General features: G+C 39.6%; 1 protein-coding gene across 1 annotated transcript in view; it reads left to right on the top strand.

Moving 5' to 3' along the window:
- LOC136674158 (teneurin-1-like) overlaps positions 1–24,330 on the top strand; it is a 362,280-nt gene that overhangs the window by 144,037 nt on the left and 193,913 nt on the right. Inside the window, exon 5 of the mRNA XM_066650044.1 lies at positions 1,130–1,368. Coding sequence (XP_066506141.1) covers positions 1,130–1,368 — 239 coding nt within the window. The remainder of the gene's footprint in view (positions 1–1,129; positions 1,369–24,330) is intronic.

Here is a 24,330-nt window from a genome sequence, read left to right as displayed (position 1 = left end):
CCACAAGACCCAATTTACTGGGCCCCCTGAAAATGTTGCTGTGTCTCACTAAATTCATGTCGGAACCATGTCAACTTTATTCTGAATTGAACTACTGGACATGCCATTCAAATTTACTGCAGACACTACATTTTCCATAATGCCACATTTTTCCAGATGTGTGAGCAGCTAACACTTTCAGTCAGAGCCAGTTTTTCTTCTTTTTTTTTTCCACTGACTAATGGACATTTGTAAACCAAATCACCTACGCAACAGACAAGGTTATCATAGCTCATAGCAATTTATTTTGGTTGTAGCCATTTATAACGGATAATGTATAATATCATAATACACCACAAAACAACCAGTCACATATTCACACTATAATGTGTTTAACAGACTTTTCACTTGAAACACATCTGTGCTCCTACGATTGCCAATCAGAGGGGCGCTGCAGTGCCCCTCTAAGTTCTGTGTGCCGCAGTACAACATGTAGACATGATTCCTATCCCCATTATCTAGCTCAGAAATCAACTTGTGTAACACAATGGCAGTATTGTCAGGTATCATACAAATGTTCCATATAAGTGAAGTGTTTAAATAAGAAAGCTTCTTATTATTTAAAATATTATTATTTTTATTATTATTTTATTTGTTTATTCATTTATTCTCAACAATAGCATTAATAGTAGTGATAAATCTGCTTTTCCTTCTTCATTCAGTTTCTGTTTTCAGTTTTAATAGTTTGAGCTAAGAATAAATAGATATACAGACACAAATTACATAGAAAAAAAAAAAAAACATTGCATGGACTCTGCCAAGTACTTTGTATAAAGCATAAAGTTTTATATATAAAATAACAAGGCAGGAATCCAGTTACTTTATTTTCTCTGCAAGTGTCTACAGGAAAAACTGTAAGTATTCATATAAAAAAAATTATATGATTAAAATTTCATATTAAATATTAATATTACCGCTAGGCCAGCACACGGCGCATATTTACCAAGTGCCCAGTTTTCTCACTCTGTGATTTGCTGTGCTTACTTTTTTCATGTATGTCCTTTTATATGTTTCTACATTGCGGCTGCAGGAAAAATATATATTTAATTATCTCTCTCTCTCTCTCTCTCTCACTGTTCCTTTTCCTCAGGCACTTTCTGTTCAAGCATGGCTCGGGGTCTTCTGCCCTGTTGAGTGCGGCCAACCAAAACTACCCTCTTACGTCCAACACAGTTTACTCCCCGCCCCCGCGGCCCCTGCCTCGCAGCAACTTCTCCCGGCCCATGTTCACTTTCAACAAGCCGTACAAGTGCTGCAACTGGAAGTGTACTGCCCTTAGTGCCACCGCCATCACCGTCACGCTGGCTCTACTGCTCACATATGTTGTTGGTAGGACGAATTTCTATCCAAAATACATATTGTTGCTGTCCAAAGAAATACATTTATCTCCATTTTTTTGTCTATTTTCTGTTTAATACATCATTTGAAGACAGCAGATGTCTTTCACAATGTGTGAAAATTTCATGATGAATGGACAAATAAAAATCTAAATTTACTTTTGCCTACCACCGAAAGCTAAAAGTTTTTTCCTTCTATATATTTACTCTTTTATTAGATACATGTTTTTCTTTGAACAGCAAAGATATACTTTACGATTATATTAAAAGAAACTGAAAACATCACAAGATATGCACAAGGGATGATTAAAAAAAAAAAAACTGGTAAAAATCAGAAGCTGTGACAATGAAACATACTTTTTCAATGTATCAATGGACACAGGACGTCACCCACAAGATGCTGTTAGTTCAGTGGTTTTGGTTGGTGGACTATTCTTAAGAAAATGGTGTTATGGCAGAGTTTAAAAACTCCAGCAAACATACCTGTTCTGTGTTGTTCCTGTATGGGTCCTGACTATTGAAGAACAAGATAAAAAATCTGCAGAGCAACAGATGGAACTACAGTCTGTAGTTGTAGAAATACAAGTACTACTGTGTGGTCAGTGGAGATGGGAGAATGGACAGTGAATATAGCATACACACACAGAGTTTGGAGTCAGTTCTTTGTAACACTCCCTTTGGCAGAAATACACAACACACAGTTTGCAAACACACTGTGTAGCTGCTAAAAGTCTTTCATTTCTTGTAGTAGAACCCCTCCACCCCTAAACCCTCTTTGCTAATAGTCATTATTTTTAAGAAAAACTTGTAGCTTGTTTAAGACCGATCCAGTTTTCTATAATGTTTAGGTCAGGGAACTGTGAGTAGCATTCCTAAAGCTTCCATTGGGTCTCATCTAGCAGTCCCTGGTGGATTTTAAAGTATATTTTGGATCATTATCCTGTTGTAGCAGCCATCTTCTTCCCATCGTTAGCCTTTAAACAGATGTTTGATATTTGCTTCCAGGATCTGATGGTATTCTTCTTTCCACCTGTCCAATATTATCCACCCACCCCAAAATACTTCCCAGTTGGTGAGGCGTTCCTTTGTTCCTTTCATGAAATTCAGTGCCCTTTTTTTCCCCTTATAATTACACTTAAAAATTGTGGCCGTCAGATGTTTAATCAGTCCAGAACATATGTCTCAAAAGCTCATTTCACTTGTCTAGATCTTCTGAGGCATACTTTAAGCCTTGTGTTTTGTGACAAGGTCACAGACCTTCTTATGATCCTTCGATGAAGCTTATGTTTGTGCAAGCAACAGTGCACAGTGGAATGATGCACCACCACTTCTGACTCAGCTAAACCTTCCCACAGATTCTTTGATTTACCAACATGCGAGCAGTTCTGTTAGAGTTTTCTTGGCCTTGCTGGTCTCATTGTGGCCTCCACAGTTCCCCTGAACTGCCATTTCTTAATAACATTCTGCACTATTGAAACTGCAAGATGAAAATTCTTTGCTATCTTCTTATAGCCTTCCCAAGTCTTGTGGACACTGATTACTTTTTCCAGGTCTTTAGACGGTTACTTAGAGGTGCCCTTGGTAGCTGAGTGTTAGTCTGAGAATTTATAAAGTTTGGATACTGGATTCAGGTCACAGTTCTTTATTAAAAATTGTGATATCCCTCAGGCCTGATTTGTTAATCAAGGTCTGAAAAACTATTGAAAAAAAAGCTATATTGAAGACTTATATTTTGGCATTTTATACGTCTATGAGAATGTTAAAATTAAAGCATTTTTTGAAACATTTTCTATGTATAAGCCTTTTTAAGTGCAGTTATAAATTGTTTGTAATTTGGTAATAGTGCTTTGTAAGCATACTTCTACACTCCAATGATACCTTATAAGGCTCTTATAATGTACAATCATTTATTATTTTGTAACTTATAAACATAGTTCTACAAGTATCACTAGACATACATTAAATGACACTCTTTAATCATTTGGGAACTGAGGATACAATTTGTTGTAGATTGTTGTTGTAGTAGATTCTGTGACCCAGTCATACTTAACACAAGACTTCACCTACTGTCTGTGGTGGACTGCCTAATTCTTTTCTTAATGAAGTACCATAGGAGACAGCAGGCCTAGACTGTGTCTAGGAAGGCATGTTGTTGTAGCATGTACAGAATGAGACCTGACATTGTCTTGCTGAAATAACCATGTACATCCCAAGAAACTGTTACCTTGAGGGCAGCATTTTCTCTACAATGCCACATAAATGCTGCATACATGTGCGAGTCACCCATGCTGTAGACTGTGATACACCCACTGTATCATTATAGATGTTGGCTATTGAATGTTTCACTAATAACTGTTTGGATGGTCTTATTTGTTTTGAGGCAGAGAACTCAAGTTCTACTTTTCTCATAAATAAGCTGAAATGCAGATTCATTGGACCACAGCATAGGTTTCCACAGTCTGTCAGACCTCAGGAAATGAAGTCAAACTCAGAGAACTCACCGCCATGTCACTGAGCAGAACTGCTTTGTTTGTTTAGATGCAGTGGCAGACTATGATAATAATACTGTGCATAATTATATACCTGTAATACCCATTAAAGATTTTAAACTGATTATAAATTAATTAAATTCCATCATTCAAGTAAAATTATTTAAATTTTTTTATTTATAATAAATAATAGTGTAAACCATCAATCACTTGACTTGTAGCACTTAGTATTAGCATTTTAAATATTTATAATTTATTTGTAATAATTAATACATATTGTAGTTACTTTATAATTATACACAGGTCATTATTTATTTTAACAGGCTTTGTAATTAATAATGGCATGTGTGTATACATTTTAAAATATCTCTTTTTAAGAGTCTTATTAGGCATTATTAGAGTTTATCAGTATTATTACAAAGCACTGTTACCAAGATACAAAGAGTTACAACGGTATTTATAAAGACTTATAAATACAAGCTTCATAGAAAATTTTAAGAAGCTTTGTTAATGCTGTTAAAAGAACACTATGTAAGATTTGGTGTTTTTGCTCCTGGACTCTTCCTTCAGTTGCAGAGTGTAATTCAATTTTACAGCACTGTCCAGGGGCGGCACGGTGGCGCAGCAGGTAGTGTCGCAGTCACACAGCTCCAGGGGCCTGGAGGTTGTGGGTTCGATTCCCGCTCCGGGTGACTGTCTGTGAGGAGTTGGTGTGTTCTCCCTGTGTCCGCGTGGGTTTCCTCCGGGTGCTCCGGTTTCCTCCCACAGTCCAAAAACACATGTTAGTAGGTGGATTGGCGACTGAAAAGTGTCGGTAGGTATGAGTGTGTGAATGTCTGTGTTGCCCTGTGAAAGACTGGCGTCCAGGCCCAATGATTCCAGGTAGGCTCTTGACCCACCGCGACCCTGAACTAGTTACAGATAATGAATGAGCACTGTCCAGTTTCTGCAGTACTGAGCCTGGATTAGCAACAGGTCTGTATTACAGGTCAGTAGAGCATCACAATGGTCCTGAAGTATTTTAAGATAATTGTAAGGTAAATATACTAGCTAGTGTTTCTTTAATGCATTTTCAAAGTTTGTTCTTGTGAACAAAGAACAAAGCGGTGATTCTGAAACATCCTATGGGTGTTTAATGTGTTTAATAATACTCATGTATGGTACGTACCTTTATACAGTGGTTTAAGAAGAAGGTAAAAACAAAAAAAATGGTAGTGATGTGCTGTGTGTCTTTTCTCAGACATTAGCACATCACAGTGAACTGTTTATCTAGACTAACTGCAGCTAACAGCATCCAAACTGCACTCTTTGGAAGATTTAACGCAGATTCACACTACAGAAAGTTTCAGAAACAGTAAGTCTCTCTAAATATCTTTGCAGTGTAACTGTATGTAGAAGTAAATGTCTGTAGCTTGGATCCATCGGTATTTCAGTGTGCTTTAACGTCAGAGTTGATGTATTATTTATTCTGAAGAGTCATTATGAAAAGTTAATGTCGGTTAAAATCACTGAAATCACTGAAATTAAGCTCATTTTGTCCACTTTAATGTTATAAACATACACACTATAAAACAAGAAAATCTATTTTAGGGTCAAATATGAGCAAATAAAAAATCTAATATAAATATTTTGAATAATTAATTGTTAATGACGATATACAGGAACTGATGTAATTAATCATTATTGTTTTTTATAAACCAAGTGATACACCTTATGCGTGTGTATACACTCTAACCTCCACCCAACTCAAACATTTCCCCAGTGAGCAGTCTTTCTTCCTTTTCTCTTTTTTATTTCTCTATTTCCCTTTTACCAGTCTTCCGGCCTGTTCCCCTGAAGGGCAAATTTAACGAAACACAGGAAAGAGATTAATCCTTGAGCCGGAACAATTGTATTCCGTTAATGTAGGAGAGCGACTGATTGGGGAGTTTGAGAAAGATATGAAATATGATCTTATTCATAATTGGCTTTCTGGTGCTCTTCATTAATATTTTATCATTATTTATTTATTTGGAGAAATGTATTCTCCCTGGATGATGTTGTGGTTCCTAGTTACACCGTATGACCAAATGTTTGTGGACAACTGCTCATCCAGCATTTCTCCTGAAAATGAAGGTATCAATAGCTAGTTTGACCCCTGTTTCTATAGTAACAGCCTCTCATCTGGGTAACATATACACTAGATGTTTGAATATTGCTGAGAACATTTGATTTTACTGATGTTGGCTGATTAGTTCTGGACCACAAACAGCACTCTGGCTCATCCCAGTGGTTTGGATTGTGCTCCATCATCTTGGAAAATGTAGTTTCATTGCCCCAGAACTTAATTATGCTGGGAATGTATACACCTCTTGATGACACTTGGCATTGAATGCATCTTAGGCTCATGTGCAGCTCCTCTAGAGTATTCCTGCTCTTCTGTGGAGATTATACAAACTGTACACGACCGAACATCTGTGTCTACAGTTGGGGCACATTAAAGCAGCAGAATTCACTGATTAGAACTAGTATATCTGGAAACCCTGGGCTTGTTTTCTCTGCTCTGCCATTTGTTTTGTTTTGCATGCTAACTCTGAGCTCTCTGAACTGTAACTGTTCTCTCTAGTTCTGGCTAGTAATGTGACCGCAAAAGTGCCACAATGCTGGAAAATATGCTGTTAGTCTGCCCACGCATGTCGGTTATTTTCCTGCTCAAGCTGGCCTGCACATTCCAGGCTCCAGGCTTTGATTCGATGTGCTTTGGCCGCGCCTGTGTGAAACCATTTCATTGACTGACACTCCAGGAACAAGGGGCATTATGCAGTGGTCATTATTCCGATCCCCTCCCGCCCCCAGACCTCTGCCGAGGTTAACAAAAATGTCGATGCACGGTGTCGGCGGGGTCAGGGTGAAGGGAGCACATTAGCCCAATGCCAAGCACCATCCGTACATCACCTACAGTCCAGTCATTGCTTCTTTGCACAAATGAACTAACTTGCTGCACACTAGCAATTATATTCTATAGCTGGTCATTTGCATTTCTCTCAGAGCTGCTTGTTAGAGAGCATTAATGCAGCAAACTTGGAGTCATCTGTCCCCTCTTCAGCCTTCCTCTCACCTTTAAACCAAGCCAACACTATACGGACAAATCACATTTTCTGTTAACTGAGACTGTGAATGTCTTTTTGTGCATATTCATTCTCTACAATCATATGTGGATGAATCATTGAGCATATATTCATTAACAGAGGAATAACATTCTATTAAATTTGAGAACATTTATATCGACTTGCTCAAATTTGCACATACCCAATATATATTTGAAAATATTTCATTCATTCAATCTGTAACCGCTTATCCAGTTCAGGGTCGCGGTGGGTCCAGAGCCTACCCAGAATCTTTAAAATTCAAACATTCTCCCATTTGTTGTCAATGGTTGCCTAGTATAATTTATTCATTTATTCATTGTGTGGAACCGCTTATCCAGTTCATGGTCACGGTGGGTCCATAATCCACCCAGAATCACCGGGCACAAGGCAGGAACACAACCTGGGGAGGGAGCCTGTGCTTCACAGGGCAACACACACACACAGTCACTGTTGAGTCGCCAATCCACCTACCACCGTGTCTTTTTGGACTCCTCAAAGACAGTCACCCATAGCGAGACTCCAACCCACAACCTCTAACACTAATAAAAAAGTGTTATTATTTGGCTATCTTGTGTTTCCCAAAGTAAGTTCCTCTTCTTCTTTCTCTAAGGCAATATTTCCTTGGCTTGCTCGCAGTGGGCTTGGACATGGATTTGTGTAAAGCTGCTTTGTGACAAAGGCATTTGGACCAAGCACTTTACACAAATGCTTGAATGGAGTAGAATGGAAAGGACTTGAATTCAGTTAAATTCAATTCAATTCGGATCAATGACACAGTGACACAGTGGTGCACAGTAAGTATCGCAGTCTCACAGCTCCAGGGTCCTCAGGTTGTGGATTCAAGCCTTGCTCCAGGTGACTGTCTGTGAAGACTGGTGTGTTCTCCCCGTGTCTGCGTGGGTTTCCTCCCAGAGTCCAAAAACACACATCGGTAGGTGGACTGGAGACTCATAATTGTCCATACTGTGTGACACCCTGCATGGACAGGCGCCCCCTCCAGGGTGTGTTCCCACCTTGCACCCAGTAATTCTGGGAAGGCTGCTTTCCCACAGCGACCCTGAACTGGATAAGCGTCCAGTGCATGTTCCTGCCTTTCACCAAATGATTCCCGGTAGGTTCCAGACTGGCCATGACACTGAACAGGGTAAAGCAGTTTCAGAAAAATGAATAAATGTGTGAATTAATTAAATAACTAAATTATTATAATTATATTATTTTTTTAAATCTGTGACTGTGCTCAAAATGCTCCTACCACTAAGTAGAAAACATTATACATTTTACATGGCTCATTTACATATTGCCACCTTCTGCAATATCACCCTCGTACCCCAGACGATATAACAGAGCGCCATGCTCCTATCTTAACCAATGTAGTCTTTAACACCAGCCACATACATCACATGGGGCTGCAGCGGTAAGGTGTGTGACAAGCGTTCAAGTACCTTTTGGTTCTATTTTTGAAACTTGCTGCGTGGGTCATACTACTAGTTGTAAGGCAGAAAACTGAAAATTGTATATACTTGCTGTTTCATAAAATCTAGGTCCACAGCTGTATTTTTACTCAGCAGTTTTAGTTCAGTCCATGATAAAGCTTAGACTCTGATGGACACATTCACAAATGACCAATGGATGTCAAACGAATAGCCAATCAACAACAACAAAAAAAAAAAAAATCTTGCCTTGCACACTGCTTCACTACTCCACCTCTGGCAAAATTTGGATTAGGTGTTAATTATTTATTTATTTAATTTCATGTTTGTACTTGCATGATCCAGTGGCAACCATGCATTTGATTGCAATGTTTCTAGATAATGTCTTATTTTCCTTTTTAATATTTTTAATCTATTATATCTGCTTTTTAATGAGGCACACTTTGTTTGTTAGTTTTTTTTTCCTCATTATTCATTGTTTTATATTCATTAGTGATAGCCATATGCCTTATTACTTGACTTGATTTGTTGTGTTATTATTTTGGTATCTTGTGTTTCCCAAAGAAAGACACGTTCTCCTTTTGAGACTTGATTCCTCTCAAGGTTTCTTCTGCTTGTTCTAAGGCAATTTTTCCTTGGCTTGCTCACTAGGGGCTTGGACACGGATTTGTGTAAAGCTGCTTTGTGACAACGGCACTTATACAAAGCATTTTACACAGATGCTTGAATGGAATTGTACTGAATTGAACAGAATAATTATTAATTTATTATTTTTCTTTTCCAGAATAATTCATTCTGGTGGATTACAAGAATACTTAGTGTCTTTGAAAACATCTGGAAACATCTGTGCTCAAAATGCTAACATCACTCAAATTGAAAAAACTGAGATTGGTTAGGAAGTTCATTTGCATACTGCAACCTTCTGCAATATCACCCTCATACTGCAGACGATGTAACTGAGTAATATGCTCCTGTGTTAATCAATATAGCCTTTTAAACCAGCCATGTGCAGCACACAGCACTGCAGCAGTAAGGTGACATTTTGGTTTTAAAGCTTGCCATGCAGATCATACATCATGATTTACTAGTTAAAATTATGGTATAAAATTGAGTACGTTCACTGTATCATGCAATCTAGGTCCACAGCTTGATTTTTTTCCTCGGATGCTTTTAGTACAAGCTACAAGATAGGTTAGTCCTTGTTGGATACATTTAAAAATGATGAATGGTATGCTGAAGAATAGCCAATCAATATAATGTGAGAACCTAATGAAAAAAAAAAAAAACATTTCTGCCTCCTCACCACGCTCCTTGTTCACATCCTTGTATTGAAATGGCAAGCATCACAAAGTAATTGAAGCCTTCTTTGCACTCAGCATCACTTCAAGTAAAATTGGGGTCAGTATTTCAAAGACCAGTAGTGCAGCCACAATTAGCAAATGATGAACTGTTAGTTGTTCTACATAAAAGTCCTACAGCACTGTTTTTATATACTCACTCGTCTAATAACAGTCCTCCTAAGCAAACCCAGTCCACATCAGCCTCTATCCCAAATGACCATCCATTCTATCTAAAAAAAAAAAAAAAAAAAAAAAAAAACACGTATACACATCCCTGACAGGCTGATCAATGTTGCCTCGTCTTCTACAGCCAACCTCCTATCCACCACCCACACAAAAGCACATCCATGCACAAATCTGAGGAGCCAATACATCGATTCCTATGTATTTTATAGAGTCTTACCCTTACTTTATCTGTACGTACTACTATAGCCAAACATTTACCCTATGTCTGTCTATCCAACCATAAAACGTATCTGTCATATTGTCCTTATCTAAAAAATAATAATAATAAATAGTGTGGGGACCAGCCTATGGTATGTACAAGGATGGGTGTGTAGAAACCAGGTTTGGTCCCCTGACACAATATATTCCTGACCCACTAACACATACACAAACAAACACACTCACACCCCAGAACCCAATGCAAACTGTGAATCGTTTGTTAATTTGTTGACTCACGGCTTCATTTGCCACTCCTAAGCCCACCATTGAAATTCCACTGAAATTCCCCCACGGCCCAGCATCGAAACCCATAAAGACAAATGGGAGGCTTGTCAGGGCCAGGGCTAACATGTACCTGTGATCTGTTAAATGTGAAATCCCAGTCTACACGGAAAGGCTAGGGCTCGTTTCCAAGCAAGGTAAATAATGGATGCAGCATGTCCGCAAACATTAAAATGTATATTACTCATGGAGATGGGGCAGGGAGATAAATCATTTTGGGGGTAAAACTGTAGTGCAGGCAAAGCTGGGCAGGGGGGAACAATCTTAGCCATGCCAGTCAACAAGCATTAGAGCAAACAGGGCAATATATCTAGCGTCTGGGCTGGCCGCGGGGGGAAAGCATTTCTCAGTGACACCTCGGGCCGATCAGTGCTTTGATTTTTATTTGCCAAATGGCGCCTAGGACATTTAGACGAGCGCATTGATGCCTGTGGTGTTAGGCAGGAGCTGACACCAAACAGGGTTTATCACACACATGTCCACGGCGGGGGAGAGGTGAGAGGGAGAGAGAGAGAGAGAGAGGGAGAGAGAGAGAGAGGGAGAGAACGAAGCCTGGGATCCCCAGGAAGTCATGTATTCACATAGGAATTCCCGCTGGCTTGTTTTATTATTATTTTTATTGTTGGTTTTAGCACCTCTTGAAAAGTGTGTTTCCAATATTATGTTCATGACTGCTGTGAAGAAAGTTTCCATGGCCTTTTGTTTGTTTGTTAAACCTCTCCGTATAGGTTTATAGCTCCAGTGCATGCATCTTTTTTTTCTTTTTTTCCAAATATGAGAATTTCAGAAAGAATAAAATAACAATCTCAAATATAAAATTATTTGTGTAATCATGTAAATTATTCACATTTTACTAATTTTATAACCTGTCCTTTTACATACAGTTCCCTCTGCTTGTTTCTCAATGATCAGACATTTGAGCTCATTGTCAGCTTTGTGGTTACACTGCCAGTTTCTGAGTGACAGCACAGACATCGTTCAGTGCAGCAAACATGCATATTTTGTCTGGGGCACAGAGCTGTCACTCAAAAATGCCTCAGCCAATGGGGACACACCTTTGAAACAACCTGCCATTGAGAGAGCTTTGTGTCAGAAATGCAAACAAAAAGTCAGGCAGCGCAAATGAGAGAGCTACAGCGCAAGCAGACAGTGATTTCCTATGTCTGATCTGTGATCATAAAAAGCAGAGAGAACTTTAAGCTAAAGAACACATTATCAAACAAATTAAAGACCTGTACTTTACATGATTACACGAGTAAATTGTTTACCAGTTGGAAGTTTTACATTTAAGATAATGTATTTATTTATTTATATATCTACCTACCTATCCACCACCACAAATCTGATTCCATGTATCATCGCTGTCTGGTATGAACATTCAAACCCAGCCACTGTTCTTCACATTGTGTGAACATTTCATGATTAATGAACCAGTAGAAATGCTCCAAGATTACTTTGAATAAGATCTTTTTACAGTGACTTCCCTTGAAATTTAAGAAGTTACTATTTTGGGCGATACATGTTTTTAATTGGACAGCGATGATATATAAGGCCCAAGAGGCGCTGCAAATGGTGATGTACAGACATACACACATCTACACAATACAGCGGGGTATATCACATAAAGATTTATTTATTGAAAATAAATAAAATCCAGTTCATTTTTTGAAGAAATAGTGTTCAATGTAGCCCGTGAAAACATTGGTGGTTCCTTGTTAGTTTCTTAGTCATATTAGCAAAAGCTCAGCAGGGAATAATGAAGGAGTTAAGGTGGGGACCCTTCCAAACACAACTAATGAATGCATGATATTTGCATTCTTTTTTTCCAGTTCCTGTTCTAGCAGTGTCCAGTTATCACAGACGCTGGAATAACAGAACGAAACAGATCCAGAGGTGTTGTGCCAGTTCCAGTGCTGGCATCGTGTAATAACACGGAGCGAATATCCCTGGTTATCCCTTCTTGGCTCTGTTTCGTCTCATTGTCTGTGGTGATCAACACTAATACAAGATGCTTGCACTAGAACTAGCAAAATAGCATGCTAGCACCATGCAGTAGTGTTGATTAGCACATAGAGTGGAATAATACAGAGCCGAGAGACTGAATATAACTGCTGACTTTGTGGAGTGTCCTAGAAATAAATGAAAGAGAAAAAGAAAAATGCTAATTATATAGCTTGTTTTTGTTTTTTGTCTTATTTTTCCTCACATGCACTTTGAATTAGCACGTATGGTTCTTACTTAACCAGACAGCTGTTCATGTTTTGGCTAGAGAAAAATCACCCAGAAAGAAATATCAATTATCATGTTGCAATACATGTTACCCTGGTGTATGGTAATATCTGCATAGTGTCATCTGTCTTCCCCTACACATCACTCATTGCTCTGTGTCTTGTGTCTCTTGTGTCTTGCGCACACACACACACACACACACATACACACACACACACACAAATACGCCTGCGTTCCAAGACGTGCTCAAATACGAAGCAAATGAGAAATACCTGAATAAAATATTTGCACAGAGGGGTGAAGGCATATAATTGGGTCTGGTGGCATTTAACTTAATTCTTGCCGAAGCTAAAACTCAATATTGAAACACTTCCCTCTGCCAAAATAAATATGCAAATGGAAGGCGTGCGATTTCACGAGGGCTTCAGCACTATGGCAACCGCACTACCGTGTTGATGATGGCAACTTAGAGCTCACTGTGAATGCACCGCGTGGCAATCATATTCAAATGATGCCCCCGGAATCGCGTGGCAATCAGCAAATGACACAAATGACTAAATTACAGGAGGAGAGGAAGGACTGACTGCTGCTTGCTCTTCTTGCTCTTCTTTGACTATTCAGCTCTATTGTGCAAGTCCACCCCCCATCTTTTTGTTCCTTTCAGGCTGAGGAAAGAACCACATGTTCACAGTGAAACTAAATTGGGAGGGGCCTGTCAATAAATCGGAAAACAGAATCCCACCATTGAATATGAATGCACTAAATACAATGAATAGAAAAGATGTAGTCACACAATGTACTAAAAAGTATTCAGGGAACAGGATATCCAAAAGTTAGTGTGTTATACAGCCCCCCTCCAGCACTGGGCTGATATCCCAGAAGGATAGAATATGTTACATTAGAAAAAAACAAACTGTTACCTATTAATACCCTTCATATCAGAAGAAATAATGGATGAACAAGCAAATGTCCTAAAAATGTTAGGACATAAAGTGAATGAATTAGCTACAGCTTGAATTTATCATCATGTTTTGATCCTGTAAATGAAACATATCCTAATTAACAACATATTGGTAATAAATAAAAAGTACATTGCACAGGACATTGTGTGGTTTTTGATGACAATATATTTTATATGTAACACTGCCTTGTGACTTGCTGCTTTTACGGTATATGCATGTAGTAATATGCTTTAAACTGAAACTAGCCATTTTCAGTATTACCAATTCAGAGATAATGATTAGTGTGAAATTAATGTGAGAACAGCATCAGGTGTCTGCGAAAGGTGACAAGCTTTGTCGGTAGAGAGGAGACGAATGTTCATTCTATGTTTGGTCCTTGATATCTATGTAATTCATACACTTTCATTTGGAAGTACACCTCCGCTTGTTATAATATTCACACTTGTTATAATGAACCTCAATATAGTAATATAGAAAAAAATGTATGTGCAAAACTTTGGGTACTCTTTAAAATTGCAGGTTTTGTTAAAGCAGATTAGATAGATAGATAGATAGCAAATTCTGATTGTTAACCAATCAACAAATATAAATTGTGCACTAAAACATGCATAAATAAATAAAAAGTCAACAAATAAATGAACTAAATGTGTTCCCCAGAGAAGTGCGTTAATCTATTACATATTTTAGAAAATTAACAAAACATTTATAGTGTCCAGGGGTGGTTTCTGAACTTTCTTATATGACTGTATACCATTGGGGACTGAAGAGTGTCTTGTTACAGATCTCTAGAACCAAAATGTGTTTCCGTATGTGCTTCTGTGTCTTTTTTTTTTACCTGTCATTCTACTTGGATGTGTGTTATCCACTAAGCTAGCAGAGGATGGGAGGTAATGATGCGTGGAGGCTGGAGTTTAAGGCGAGCCGTCTGAAGAGTGGCGGCTTGTCCCCACAGAGAAAGACAGACATGGCGATTTTCTCAGTTCATTAGGGGATGCTAACGGATACCTGTCCACTGGCCTATTGGTTTAACAGGCTGAAAAGTGTGATAATCAATAGGACTTGGTAATGTCACCGGCAGCGGTGGAGGTAGCTGAGGAACGGGACGCGGCTCTTTGAAAAGGAGTCAGGAGCCGACCCCAGGAATTTTCTCTCTTCCCCCGTTCTGACCAGCCAGCCAGACCTTTCATGCTTCATTGAGGGGCTATTGATTGGTCCACTCTCTCTTTGTCTCCAAATGCTGTATTCCGGTCCAGTGCTGAAGCGCCGGCTGCCCTTTTAGCACGTTGAATCGTTGAATAGAAGGACCCAGAGCGCAAGGCAGGACCCTCGCTATGAATTATTCCCTGCGCGCAGGAGCTGGACGCCACTCATCCATGTCATATTTACTCACCCCCCTGACCCCATGCTCCCCCTCATCCCCCTGCCACTCACCCACCAATGGTGAGCCCCAGGTCCCCAGGTCACTTTGAAACTCTCTCGCTCCTCACCACTGTTTCTGTGGCCTTTAAATCCCTCTTTGTGGCCATTTGTCCCGCTGCCTTGAACCATTGTTTGCATCACTGGGGAGAAAGAAGTGTGCAGCCAGGGCCATGGCTTATGGCCATCTATGTCACAGCCATTAAGATTGCAGCTCATCAGTCAGCGTGTACATGTTTATTAGTTGGCACAGTAGATACGAAAGTGGTTTAGGATTTTAACCCATGCCATTTAACCCTTTATTGATATATTTACACTTGCACAAAACAAAAAGAAAAAAATAATAATAATAATTAAGGCCAAAATGGCAAAACTTATTTAACTGAATGATTGGATTTCTTTGAAGTCCATATCTATAAAATTGTATAAATGTGGTTATAGCTCACGGTAACTTGGTAGTAATGTTTTGTAAACATACTTATAAACGTATGCCTCATAAGACATTTAATGACCTATAACTAAATTTTTCTTTAAATTTTACATTTTTTTTGTGCTTTGTGATGATGCACAGGTCATTATCCATTTAAAAGTCTTTAAAGTAAATAGTGACACTTCATTCATTCATTATCTGTAACCGCTTATCCAATTCAGGGTCGCGGTGGGTCCAGAGCCTACCTGGAACCATTGGGCGCAAGGCGGGGAATACACCCTGGAGGGGGCGCCAGTCCTTCACAGGGCAACACAGACACACACACACACACACCTACGGACACTTTGGAGTCACCAATCCACCTACCAACGTGTGTTTTTGGACTGTGGGAGGAAACCGGAGCACCCGGAGGAAACCCACACGGACACGGGGAGAACACACCAACTCCTCACAGACAGTCACCCGGAGCGGGAATCGAACCCACAATCTCCAGGAGCTGTGTGACTGCGACATTACCTGCTGCACCACCGTGCCGCCCATAGTGACATTTTTATACATTAAATTTACATACATAGATTTGCATGCAATATTATCTATTATAGCTCATTATAAGAACCGTATAAGGGTCTTGTAATGACCAAGTTACAAAGGCTTATAAATATGAGCTTCATACAAATGGTACAGATTTCTTTAAATATTAACATGTCTATACTATTGAAAACTATTTTTTTCATCTCATAGGAGTATTTGGAGTGCCTAGCAACACACATTCAATGAAACAGTACAATTCAGTCAGTTATTTGTGGGCTGCCTTAGTCAGAAAACAAGAAATTCAACTAGCTGTTCAGATTTGGCTCCATTTCTGGTGCCTGAAGGGGAGTTGTTAGATTTATACTGCCCCATCTGAGTATCTCCATTCATTGAGTCATACTCGCTTTTATTGGAGAGCACAACTGTGGGGTTAAACCACGTAAAACCCATAAAGTGATAGCTGAAAAATAAGAGCTTCTAATAGCTTGCATCTCACTGCTTCTTGTTTGGGCATTGGCTCTTTGTCTTTTAAAGGAACAGGCTCTCAAACAGGCCGTTCTGAAAGCAGCAGCCCAGGCAGGGTGAGAGTGGTGTTTATGGTGCTTAATTCTTGTGGCATTTTGACCAAAGCGTATTTCAGATTTTTGAACACAGCTGCTGCCCTTTATGCGGTGTGTTAATTTCATTATGAATGAACCAAATAAAAATGCTCCAGAATTACTTGGAATAAAACATTTTTACCTTGCCTTGCATGGAAAGTTAAGAAGGTTTAAGTTACTATTTTGGGGATAGATATTGTTTTTGGACCGAGACGATATGTAATCTTTAAAGCTTTGCAGACTTTTACAGTCAGTGTTGCATTGATTACAGTTGATGTCTTCAGAAAAACTTAAATTCACCTATTTTTTTGTATTTAGGGTTTAAATCTGACCAGAACAAAACATGGTCGACTGGATCTCATGTCACTTCTTAGTCGTCTTTACAGTGTGAGCATTTTCTTGTTTAGAAATTTTATCTTGTTGTCCCTCTATGGAAAATAGATTTTGAAATCCTTTTTTTGAGATCTTCTTGGCAGTATTTTGTTTATACAATATTTTTTGTTAGTGTCACTGGGCTTTGTATTATTATTATTATTATTGAATGTTCATTCATTCATTCATTCATTATCTGTAACCGCTTATCCAGTTCAGGGTCGCGGTGGGTCCAGAGCCTACCTGGAATCATTGGGCGCAAGGCGGGAATACACCCTGGAGGGGGCGCCAGTCCTTCACAGGGCAACACAGACACACACACATTAACTCACACCTACGGACACTTTTGAGTCGCCAATCCACCTACCAACATGTGTTTTTGGACTGTGGGAGGAAACCGGAGCACCCGGAGGAAACCCACGCAGACACGGGGAGAACACTCCAACTCCTCACAGACAGTCACCCGGAGCGGGAATCAAACCCACAACCTCCAGGCCCCTGGAGCTGTGTGACTGCGACACCTACCTGCTGCGCCACCGTGCCGCCCTTATTGATTGTAGATTATTGAAATAATTGAAGAAATTCATGGAAACCTATGGATTCCAAATATTCATACTCAAATACATCTTCTTATGTATTACATTTAAACAAAGATACAGTCTCTTAAGTTATCTGATGCTAAAACCTTATTAATTATGTTTGAAAATATTATATTATGTATATTTATTCATAAGTCTAAAATCTACAAAAACAATAATGGAGCCCACGATCCTGTTGCTGTAGTTTGCTGTCCCAGACCATGGTTTTACATGGTATTTTAAAACACACATTTATAGACACTCCTTATAATTAGTATATTCACCTACTTTAAGGTGCGTCCACTGTAGAAACAGATGTTCAGTTTTGCACACACAGCTTCTTTTGATAGAGAAGCATGAAACAAAATGGGGCGCTCTAAAGCAGCTGCACCTGAGCCTTAGGTCACCGTGTTCAATGCTAAGCACTGGCTTGAGGGTTATAAAGCTTCTCAAAATTGGGCTGTAGAGCAATGGAACTGCACTCTCTGGAGTGAGAGTGCACAATCCAATATCATTGGGATGAGTTGAGTGGCTGTTGTGACCCACAGCTAATCATACAACATCAGATCTTGACCTGACCAAATGCAATCAAATCCGTATAGCAGTGTTCCAACATCTACTGCAAAGCCTTCCAAACAGAATACGACAACCAACCACTAACATGATAATACCCTTCATTGTTTGTACAAAAAAATAGAAAGTACAACAAAATGACAATAATTATTTATATCTTTAAGTGTTAAACACTTAGGGCTCTAATTTCATGGCAGCGCTGAAGTGTTAAAACTGCATAACGCTGCATTTTACTCAATTCTTAAAACCCATTTATACGTGGGGATATGCATTTAAAACTATTGGCTGATTTGGAAAGCAGAAATACAGTACTCCTACAAAAATGATGGAATCACCATGCTTAGAGGATTTCCACACAGGTGTAACAAATACACAAATCACAGATATGTCACAAAACAAATCTGTTAATTAGCTGAACATTCTGGTTTCATGCAATATACATCAAACAAAATAAATAAATATACAAATGGTTTGGTATTTCTTCCCAAATCAAGCTGAGGAAATCATTAAATCATTTTTGAACTAAACAAAAGTCCCAAATGCTACATTTGCTCTTCCTTCTCAAGCTTACATTTGATTAAGGCCAGTTCTTCACTTGTGAAGAGCAATGTTCTACATCAAGTTGGTTGTAATTTTATCAAATAATAGTTGACATACCAATTTTTTTTGTGTGTTTTTAATTCCCACTCAATCTTCAATCAGATTGAGATCCAACTCAGTATTTTTTGTTGGACATGTCATGGAGCTGATACACCTGATTTAAAGTGAATTTTTTTTCTTTTGTGCAATTTATAATCATAATTTATAACATTAGGGGTAGCACAGTGGCACAGCGGGTAGAGGTTGTGGGTTCAAGACCTGCTCTGGGTGACTGTCTGTGAGGAGTGTGGTGTGTTCTCTCTGTGTCTGTGTGGGTTTCCTCCGGGTGACTGTCTGTGAGGAGTGTGGTGTGTTCTCCCTGTGTCTGTGTGGGTTTCCTCCGGGTGACTGTCTGTGAGGAGTGTGGTGTGTTCTCTCTGTGTCTGTGTGGGTTTCCTCCGGGTGACTGTCTGTGAGGAGTGTGGTGTGTTCTCCCTGTGTCTGCGTGGGTTTCCTCCGGGTGACTGTCTGTGAGGAGTGTGGTGTGTTCTCTCTGTGTCTGTGTGGGTTTCCTCCGGGTGACTGTCTGTGAGGAGTGTGGTGTGTTCTCCCCGTGTCCGTGTGGGTTTCCTCCGGGTGCTCCGGTTTCCTCTCATGGTCCAAAAACACACGTTGATAGGTGGATTGGCGACTCACAAGTGACTGTGTGTGTGTACACTACTGTGTAGTATTCAGTCTAACCTATTTATTTAATTATTTTTAATTGCGCTGCTCTGCATCAGATTGAATTCCCTGCATGCGTAATTTAAAATGTCAGACATTTCTGCCATGTCTACACATGCTTGCGCCATAGTTTCTTGCCATATTTTTGCACTTGCGCTGTATCCTCAAAAATAGAACCCATAGTCAGAAAAGCAGAGGTTATCTCAGTTGAATTGCGTAAGTTTCATCTCCCTGCCAATCATCGTGCCGTATTGTTGGGGAATTTCTTTTCAGTTGAAGCTGCTTTGGTTTGGTTTAGGAACTGCAGCGTTGGGGGGGAGGCGAATCACATGGAGCCAATGTGCATAAGCAATCTTCAAGCCCAACTTCATACCGTCATGGATCAATTTGGGCCTCAGACAGCAGCGCTCTTGTGCTAGATCTTAATGAAAATCAGTATTAAACTCTTTTTATGATGTGAATTATTAATTCATAGCCTACGGGAGCATTTTTTAATCCAGCAACTATTCAAATGTTACACTTACTTTCCAATATGGCTTCCCTCTCTTCTGGGCTAATGATTAGTCATTTACTCCATTGCTTTCTCACTCTCTCTCTCTCTCTCTCTCTCTCTCTCTCTCTCTCTCTCTCTCTCTAACTCTATTGTTGTTGTTTTTTTACCTCCTCAAATGTATTGTCCATGTGAGATCACACCTCTCCACCCACCTCTGCTCAGCACAGGGTTTCTTTTCTCTGTTGCTATCAGTCTCTCTCTCTCTCTCTCTCTCTCTCTCTCTCTCTCTCTCTCTATCTCCCCTTCTCTTACATTTTCTCTCTCTCTCCCTCCCTCCACCCTCTCTTACTCTTTCTCGCTCTCTCATCATTCACTCTTTCACTCACTTTCTCATCTTTTTCTCCTCTCTCTCATTCTCTCTCTCTCTCTCTCTCTCTCTCTCTCTCTCTCTCTCTCTCTCTCTCTCCTCATCTTTTTGTCTCTCTTTGTGTTTGTCTCCTCTCCCTTTCTCACTCTCTATTTCTCTCTCTCTCTCTCTCTCTCTCACTCTCTATCGCTCAATCTATCTCTCTCTCTTTATGAAGGTGATATTGGTGTGTGTGTGTGTGTGTGTGTAGCTGGCTGGGTATCCAGATGAAGGACAGAGATGCTTTGAGGGAATATAGAGGCCTTTGGACTGGGCATTGAACCCCCCCCCCCCCTCCCCCCAGCGCCCCACCCCCATCTCTCTGGGGCATCTCTCTAGGGGCTCAAATGTGGAATCCTTGCACACAGGGATGTTTAATGTTGCCCATTCCAGACAGACAGTCCGATAGATAGCAGCAGACAGATGACAGATGATCATCTCAGTCTTGGACCATGAACCATCGGATACCACACTTTACAAAAGTCAAAGACCTTCATTTATGTAATTACTAGTCTAAAAGGTTATTAAGTACAGATTATAAATATTTCAGCATCAGAGCCAACAACAAACCTATTTAACAGTATTATTCATGTAAGTATTAAATAATTTTCCTTTTTAAATATTTAAATTTTGTATTAGCTATATTTAGGTGAATTGCTTTCCTTTTGTAAAATTAAATCTCCATAATATTTGGTTGATCGGTTTCTACTTATAATCCAAACAAAATTAAATTGAATTTAATGTTCTGGGTTCTGGTTTGACAACAGCATCAGCTGCTTCAATTCATTTGATAATTTTCTTTAATCGCTAATGGCTTTTTTACGGCTTCACATCCTTTCATACCCACATTGTATGCATGTATGCCAGTGTGTGTTTGTGTAGCCACAAAAATGCTGCACAGCTGCGAGAAATCTGGCTTTTGAACACATGCCCAGCAATGGTTTTAATGTAAGTTACTGATTTTGGTTTCAGTGGTGATTCTCATTCTCTTTTTTGTGTCTGATTTAATTGTAATGAGCACAAAATATGTGATTCACTACAAATTCCATAGCAGCATCATCTTCAGCATTGGACAAAATATCTGAATTTATTTTAATATCAACCTTGCAGTTTTTCAAAAGCAGGATGATGTTGATGCTCAGAAACAGCTCACAGTAAGAGTTAAGACTAAAGCAACACTTCCATAGAGTTATTGTTAATTCAGTGTCCCAGCAGTAACCATTGTTACTCCATACAAATTCAAAATGGAGTGCTGTATTTTATAGATTATTACAAATATACCCCATGGATATGGATAATATTACAGCTATAAATGGACCCTAGTTTGTAGCAAAAGGCGAAATATTTTTTACAAAAATAAAACACTATTGATTTAGGAAGAGGAAAAAAAAAATCATGGTAATAATTAAAGAAAAGAGCCACAAAACTGTTGCAAAAGTAGCTCGGCTCATTGTTATTTTTTCATTCATTCATTATCTGTAACCCTTATCCAGTTCAGGGTCGCGGTGGGTCCAGAGCCTACCTGGAATCATTGGGCACAAGGTGGGAATACACCCTGGAGGGGGCGCCAGTCCTTCACAGGCCAACACACACACACACATTCACTCACACCTACGGACACCTTTGAGTTGCCAATGCACCTACCAACGTGTGTTTTTGGACCGTGGGAGGAAACCGGAGCACCCGGAGGAAACCCACGCAGACACAGAGAGAACACACCAACTCCTCACAGGCTCATTGTTATTTGATTTATTTGATTTATTTATTTTTTCAAAATGTGCTAATTTACTATGATTTTTCCCCAGTCACATTTCATACTGATTCTGAATTCTATTGTGTTAATTTCTTGCTAATTCCTATTTTATTGTTACAGCTGCCAACTGATTAGGTTTAGAATCAGATGAGCTCCTATTGTCACACTTCTCTTCTCAATCTAAAAGCAGGCTGCATCTTAAAAACATAGGAACCTGCTAAAATATAATATTAGTAACTGTAACACAAACTATTGTTACATTTTAGCCAGTGTTCTGTGTACACAGCAGGTGTAAAACTCTTCTTCTGTAAAACTCTTCTGTTTGGGAGCCTACTGTTGTACAGATTCTTTTGTCATAGGGACAGCACTTATAATCCAAGGACAACTTATTTTTGCACCTAAATGTTTTATGATTTTATGGTTCATACCTATTGTATGAACTCCAAATTTCCGAATTTGACATCTGAAAAAAATACATATTAATTGTTATTATTATTATTACTCATCAGTTTCTAACTTGAGTAAGAAAGGTTATCCTTTGTTTGCCACTGGCATGCTTTTGTTTGAAGTGGGTTTGTTTTTGTTGTATCACATTTTGTACAATCACATTCCCTTACCAAACAGAGTAAAACAGTGGTGTGTGGCAGATTAGTTTGCATGCAATTCAGGCAGCCTTTTCCTGTCAAATAGCCGGAGAGACAGCAAGAGAGCAAAAGACTTATCATTAACTGTGAGGAGCGGGAAGCCATATTATAATGACGGGAAGAGGCGATTTGACTGACATGTAAAAGTAGGTGATTCTTGGCCTTCCTGAGCGACAAAACCCAGCAGACTCTCTGGGGATGGTCTGAAGTCTGGCTAGTGAGATTAGACAGATGCTGACCTGTGCCTTTGGTTCCTGATAGACAGGCCTTTATCGCTGCACTGTAACAAAGGCTGGTGGGAACTTTAGCCAATGCATCTGCACCTGGCTCCATTTCCCAACCTTCAGACTGCCGGGTGAGTAGAGGTCACACCAGTCCTCTGGTCAGCACATACACATTCTGGCTTTTTCACATAGATATATCACACTAATTTGGCCCAGGCTGCTGGATGTTAGTGTGTGTGTATGTGTGTAGGCGAGCCTTGAGGGGTGTATGGCTGGGAATGTGTCTGACAGCCCTGACGTGGGGATTAATATCCATCAAACAAAGTGAAGGGAAAGGGCGAGATCTTACTACAGAGCAAAGGCGGTATGTTCCCTCCAGTCAAATCCAGAGAGTGGTGGGTGGTGGTGGATGTCAGGAAATATTGGGAATACACTCAATTGTTTATTCATCTCCCGTTATGTGTTCTTTTTTCTCTCGTGAGAGCCCAATCAGGTAATAGCCCTCCACTGGACAAAAGCCTCTCTTTTTTGTGCCATCTCTGAATTTACAGACTTGTTGTTTGGACACAACCTGCTAATTGCCGCAAAAAGCCATCGAATGCTAATGGTGAGCGAGTGGAAGCCAAGCAGCGAGAAATAGAGGGGGAGGGTTAATTATCACCAAAAACATTTTGAATAGAGAGCAAGCCATGGAGGGTTTCTCCAAGCTCTCAGCACTGGAGTCTTTTGTCAATATTTCCCCGTTATGTGTAAATTGCTTGGCTTTTGAGTGTAAGGGGGCAGTGCCGGTTTGTACTGAAAAGAGCATATATAAGGACCAGGAGTGGCTCTCCAGGCGAAAAGCTTATCAATAAGCTTGTCATTTTCTTTACGATTTATCCCAGACCCTCTTGAACCCTCCTTCTCACCACATACACGCCCAGCCTCAGTGAATCCAAACCTGGCTCCCGGAGAATCCTTCAAACACAATTTCATCAGCAGAGCAATCTAATCTGATGTCACTCGCCTTGTCCGCAATCATTTCGACTTTAATCCAGATAGCTGTTTTGGGTCTATTCTGCTGACAAACAAACACTGGGACACATGAATACATAACCAGCCGCATTGTATCATTCCCATGAAATGAATGGAAGGCCAAGTGTTGATTTGACAAAGGACAGAACTATAGCGTAGTCCAGCTGCATGCCACAGCATCATTAAAAAAAAGATTTATAATAAAAAAAAGGAATATATGAGCCTGACAAGTTAGCAAACAAAAATTGACACAAGGGCACATATGCTCTCTTTGGCTTCTTAGTCATCTATCATCTGCAACCAGCTACACCTAAC

Source organism: Hoplias malabaricus, chromosome 17 (genome assembly GCF_029633855.1).
Source record: "Hoplias malabaricus isolate fHopMal1 chromosome 17, fHopMal1.hap1, whole genome shotgun sequence".
In the NCBI taxonomy this organism is placed as follows: domain Eukaryota; kingdom Metazoa; phylum Chordata; class Actinopteri; order Characiformes; family Erythrinidae; genus Hoplias; species Hoplias malabaricus.
This window is presented reverse-complemented; position numbering and strand designations above follow the sequence as displayed.